The sequence below is a fragment of the Bos javanicus genome, chromosome 11 (genome assembly GCF_032452875.1).
Source record: "Bos javanicus breed banteng chromosome 11, ARS-OSU_banteng_1.0, whole genome shotgun sequence".
Taxonomy (NCBI): domain Eukaryota; kingdom Metazoa; phylum Chordata; class Mammalia; order Artiodactyla; family Bovidae; genus Bos; species Bos javanicus.
In genome coordinates, this window is record NC_083878.1 from 13,262,470 (window position 1) to 13,268,469 (window position 6,000).

The following is a 6,000-nucleotide window of genomic DNA, read 5'->3' on the forward strand; positions in this document are numbered from 1 at the left end:
TTATCCCACTGGAATGTGACTGAGGCTTCACTCCTGAGTGCCACCACCCCACCCTCAATGGATCGGCTAAGCTGGGGGCCTAAGGTTACAGTGCTCCCTTTTCAGAGCCCCCCAAGTGCCTGCCACCCCCACTGCAGGCTGCCCACCTCAGTGCCATGAGATGCATGACCCTAGCCTCAGCTTATCAGACCCTTAAGAGCCACCACAGGCCTAACAGAAGGCTTGAAATGGCCTAGCACAAGAGTTCTGCCCAGAGGGAGCACCCTGGACCAAGCGGTGACTGGTTCTGCAAGATGCAGAAGGGCAGAGACCCCTCTGAGATAAGAAAGCATCCTTCAGACCAAAGAATGAGATTGAGGATGTCAGAGTCTGAGGGAGAAAGAGAGCCAGTGGCAGCAGGGACAAAAAGTGTGAGGCAAGACAAGGTGTGAGGGGCCACGTGCAGACGGAGACGGGGCTCCAGGGTGTGAGCCAAAGCCGGGTTCATCGCTGTCTCTCCACTCTTTTGTAAATCAGAGCCAAGGCCAGAGGGAAGTGGTAGGGCAGTTAAAGACAACAGGGTTCCAGAGCCAGAGTATGTGGGCCTGAATCCTGACTCCACTAATGACTAGTGTGACTTAACGTCTGTGTGCTGTAGAGTGTGGGTGATAATGGTTACTACCATATATGGCTGCTAGAAGGATTAAGGAGGGCCTTAATACATATAAGGGCCTGGTACAAATTGAGCAACTTGAACATGATAGAACTCATAGTAAGTGAGCTCTATTTAGAACAGAGCTTACACCTAGGAAGCACAGTATCAGTTAAGTACATCTCATAGGATTGTTGTGGCTTTTAAAGAGACAGCGTATGAAAATAGTACACTGTGCTTAATGAATGACCATTCTCTCTCACTGTGATGAATACACATGTTCAGAATCAGAATCCCCATCTCTGGGTCATTTGTCATACACTGCACTCCTTGCAGCCTGGAACTCCCCCCATTTTGACTCAGCCCAGCCTGGGTACCCCACGCACAGCCCTCCCTAGCTCTGGCTGGGGTCCAGGGTGCCTCGTGTGTGGGCAGTGCATGGTATGCTTTTCAAAGCACTTTCTTATTCATGAGCACAGACGCTGAGAACAACAGAGGGCATGATGATGGGGGTGGTGTGGTGGGTGCTTTAGCCGCTGTGTAACCTTGGCCAGGCCCCTGCCCTTCTCTGGGCCTATCTGCTCTGCTCATCTGTCAAAGGGGATAATATCCCTGCCCAATGGCCTCACAAAGCTACTGTGAACAGGAAGTGAATTTAGGCATGCATGGAGGCACCTGTTAAATTACAGGATATTCCAAACAGGTAGCCAAAGGCGGGGTGGGGGGGGAAGGGGTGTCCATGGTTTCCAAACCCAACAGGTCTGAGAAGGCCAGTTCCCAGCCAGTTGGTGAGGGGAGGCTTCCCAGAAGGCCATTCTGCTCTGAGTAGCGTGTCCCTGAGACCAGAGCCTTCTGTGTAATCACTTAGCAACCTGTCCCTGGCCGGGAGGAGGAGGCGGAGCTAGTCTGATGCTGCGGGGAGGCCGAATTTGGACATAAGTTAAGAGCTTGGCCAACACACAGGAGGTGGACTGTGGTCAGGGCTGGGGGAGGGAGGGCCTGAGCTCCCCATGACTGCCTGGCAGTGATTGTGATGGCTGGGAGTTGGGGCATCCAGACAGCCCCCTCTGAAGGCTGGGGGCACTCCCAGTCAGCACAGACAACATATTTCCTTTACCGCCAGGGAAGGGGGAGCCCTCTCAGAGGAGCTGGCTGCAGACAAAGGGGAGGACTACAGACTGACAGCAGACAGATGGGGGGCGGGACTCATGTGGGGGGAGGATAAAGGATGAGCGATTGCTCCACAGATAGCCCTGGGGCAGAAGTAGGAAATTATGAAAGGAGAGGAACCATGCCAGAGGGACTTCCGGTGGGTAAAGCACTTCCAAGCTTAGAAAGTGCTTCCCCTTTCATTAACCATTCTTCATTCTTTCCTTTCTCTTACTAGGGTTCTGAGCTTGGTCTGGGTGGGGGCATTGTGAAGTCTGGGGAAAGTGTGTGTGTGTATTGTGGGGAGGTGTTGGGAGGTGGGAGTGTGGTCAGAGAAGGTGAATGAAAATCTGGTTCAAGCTGAGTGGTCATCAGAGGAGACAAGGCCCCTGAGAACAGAGGCAGGAGCGCCCAAGTGGCCCTTCTTGCATTTCATTTGTACTAGACAGCTCCAGAGGGTGCCATCCACAGGGTGGGCTCAGCCCTGGGACAGGGATGAAGGGCTGGGTGGGGCAGATGAGCTGAGGGAGACGGATGCTCAAAGCCCAGGGTGCTTGTTTCCCTCTGGCAGCAGCGTATCCTCCTTCCCCTCAGCCAGGGGGTTATTTACAGAGTGGACGGGGCTCCCAGGAGCTTGCAGCTCCAAGCCCAGGCCCTCAGCTAGGCTGCACATCCGGGCCTTACAGATGAACTACTGTCCTGGCCTGCACAGAGCTGAAGTTGTAGAAGAAGTATGGAGGCACACCCCCCCACCCCCGCCCCGCCACCCCATTCACGCCCTCATTCTCCCCCTGGAAACACCTTGATAAAGCGCATTTCCAAAGGCAACTGTAGGAAACTGGTCAGAACAGTTCAAAGCAAGGTGTCAGGAAAAGAGCACATCCAGAGTGTCACCACCCCCTACCCCTCACCCTGGAGCACATTGTTTTCCAGGCCAAGGGCCCATTCAGCAGCTCCTCCTCGAGAAACCTGAAATCTCACCCCCAGGAGTGTGTGTGTGCTTGTTTGTGTGTGTGTGCGCACGCAAGCACATTGCTGTGGACACATGCCTGCATTCTGTGAGTTTCTACTCCTTGGAACTTGCAAGTGTCACCTGCATTTCATGTGTGCATGTGTCTGGGAGCCTATGGGCACAGGGGTGTCTGGGAACAGGGAACCAAAAGCTCATGAAGCTAAAACGAGTCCATTGGATGGCCAGGGATTTCCGGAGGCCTGGCATGTAGCTAGATCTTGAAGGAGAAAGGGAATGACAGGTATAGAGGCTGAGAGCAAACCTACAGGGTGGGTGGGGCAGCGGGCCCACACAAGTCCTCTGGTCCTTGTCCTCCAGTAAGGCTCCAAACACACAGGCCCATAGACCCCAGCTCTGGCTTTGCCCACAGGAAGTCCCAGAGAAGCAGCCTGAGCCCAGCCCTCACCTCCTGGAGGAGTCCATTCATCACCATGAAAGACCTTCCTGTGGAAGGTCTCAGTCTGATGGGGGAGCAGGCTCCTCCACCTGATGACGGGGATGCCACCCCCAAAATGCTGAATTTCTGCATCCTGTGCCAGAAAGCAAGAGTAGGACCCCTGGACCGATGGGCGGTGCCTCTGTCCCCAGTGTGCGCCTGCCTGCAGGCCCAGCCTGTGATAGAGAGTAAAGGGCGAGGGCAGCCGCCAGGCCCCGGCCAAGGCAAGAGAGTTGGATTATAAATAGCCCTGGGACCAGTCTTCCGGGGAGAGGCGGGGAGCCCTGCAACACAACGCTTTGCAGCACACAATGCAAAAAGGTCTCTTTTAAGAGATCCAGCGAGTGGGAGGATAGATGCTGGTCTTGCCCCCTAGGCCCCTCCTAGCCCCAGCCGGGGCTCAGCTTCTGGGCCACTGACCACCTCTGCCTCTTGCTTCCATTTCTCCGAGTCGCCTCTCTCCGAGTGAGTGTGTTTTTGGAACACTCAAAGTCAATCTGGCCGAGGAGTCTTATCTCTCACATTCCGGTGTTCGAGGTGGAGAGCCGCGGCGTCCCCTCTCCAACTCCCACCCCCTCTTCCCGGGAAGGATCGCGGGCCCCTCCTACCTGCAAACACTGCGGAGCAGTAGGCATCGCTGATGTCGGTGTCAGGGGTGTGGACATTCTCCGCGTAGAGGATGAAGACCCTCAGCATGACTGATGGGAGTCAGGATCCCGAGCACCCAGGGCGCGGAGAGGGCTGGGGAAGGTTGGGGATTGCCGAGGCGCAGCTCGTGGGTCCCCTCACAGCAGAGGGCTGGTGGAGGGAGACTGGCTCGGATCACTGACTCCCAGCTCAAAGCAACGGCTCTTGAAGGAGAAAAAACAGGCCAGTCTCGGGCTGCTCCAGTGGCCTCCACTCGGTCCGCGCCCCGGGCTACGCTCAGCCCGCTTGTCAGCGGGCGCTGCGAGAACAGGGGCTTCTGCTCATCTTCCACCCGCGCCGCCCTGCGCGAGCTTGGCTAAGCTGTAATTCAATGCTCCGGCCGCAGACTCTCCCAATGACACGGCATTTTGCACCTGGCGGTGGAACAGCGGACTGGGCGGCGGCCGCGAAGGCTGAGGACTGCACCAGGGTTGCGGGCGCCCAGCGCAGTCCAGATCTCGCTCCAGGACGGGAGAAAGACTTGGTCCCTCCCCTGACCTTCCACCTCGGGCAGTGCGCGACGCCAATCCGATGGCCTCCCACCGCGGGGATTCCAGCACTCTCCCTCGCCGCCAGCCAGACCGCCCCGGGGACGCTCTGGGGAGCAGGCGCAGGGCCGGCGCTTTCCAGACAGAGTTGAGGAATTTCATTGAGAGGCAGCGCTGGCTGCCTTAAAAACTTTCTACCCTTCTTCTCTGGTTGTAAAAACAACACATACTACTTTAAACAAAAAGCATAAAAGAAAGAAATCGCTGAGTCTGAAAAAAAAATACAATATTAACATTTGGTTATTTACCAACTGAGACTTTTTCCTGTGAATTGCATGTATATATGAAAGCTAGTGAAGGTGATGGAATTCCAGTTGAGCTATCTCAAATCCTGAAAGATGATGCTCTGAAAGTGCTGCACTCAATATGCCAGCAAATTTGGAAAACTCAGCAGTGGCCACAGGACTGGAAAAGGTCAGTTTTCATTCCAATCCCAAAGAAAAGCAATGCCAAAGAATGCTCAAACTACCGCACAATTGCACTCATCTCACATGCTACTAAAATAATGCTCAAAATTCTCCAAGCCAGGCTCCAGCAATATGTGAACCGTGAACTTCCAGATGTTCAAGCTGGTTTTAGGAAAGGCAGAGGAACCAGAGACCAAATTGCCAACATCCGCTGGATCATCGAAAAAGCAAGAGAGTTCCAGAAAAACATCTATTTCTGCTTTATTTATTGACTATGCCAAAGCCTTTGACTGTGTGGATCACAATAAACTGTGGAAAATTCTGAAAGAGATGGGAATACCAGACCACCTGACCTGCCTCTTGAGAAATCTGTATGCAGGTCAGGAAGCAACAGTTAGAACTGGACATGGGACAACAGACTGGTTCCAAATAGGAAAAGGAGTACGTCAAGGCCGTATATTGTCACCCTGCTTATTTAACTTATATGCAGAGTACATCATGAGAAATGCTGGGCTGGAAGAAGCACAAGCTGGAATCAAGATTGCTGGGAAAAATATCAATAACCTTAGATATGCAGATGACACCACCCTTATGGCAGAAAGTGAAGAGGAACTAAAAAGCCTCTTGATGAAGGTGAAAGAGGAGAGTGAAAAAGTTGGCTTAAAACTCAACATTCAGAAAACGAAGATCATGGCATCCGGTCCCATCACTTCATGGGAAATAGATGGGGAAACTGTGGAAACAGTGTCAGACTTTATGTTTGGGGGGCTCCAAAATCACTGCAGATGGTGACTGCAGCCATGAAATTAAAAGATGCTTACTCCTTGGAAGGAAAGTTATGACCAACCTAGATAGCATATTGAAAAGCAGAGACATTACTTTGCCAACAAAGGTCCGTCTAGTCAAGGCTATGGTTTTTCCTGTGGTTATGTATGGATGTGAGAATTGGACTGTGAAGAAAGCTGAGTGCTGAAGAATTGATGCTTTGAACTGTGGTGTTGGAGAAGACTCTTGAGAGTCCCTTGGACTGCAAGGAGATCCAACCAGTCCATTCTGAAGGAGATCAGCCCTGGGATTTCTTTGGAAGGAATGATGCTGAAGCTGAAACTCCAGTACTTTGGCCACCTCAT

General features: G+C 53.1%; 1 protein-coding gene across 8 annotated transcripts in view; it reads right to left on the reverse strand.

The window, feature by feature from the left end:
* Positions 1–4,624, reverse strand: part of DYSF (dysferlin) — a 223,156-nt gene extending 218,532 nt beyond the window's left edge. For 4 of the 8 annotated variants that reach the window (XM_061431964.1, XM_061431959.1, XM_061431961.1 and 1 more), the window contains exon 1: positions 3,837–4,622. In XM_061431964.1, the coding sequence (XP_061287948.1) occupies positions 3,837–3,924 (88 nt within the window). In that variant the 5' untranslated portion in view covers positions 3,925–4,622. Of the gene's footprint in view, positions 1–3,836 lie in introns of all 8 variants that reach the window. The other 4 variants (XM_061431968.1, XM_061431966.1, XM_061431947.1 and 1 more) reach the window with 3 other exon arrangements.
* Positions 4,625–6,000: the final 1,376 nt, after the last annotated feature.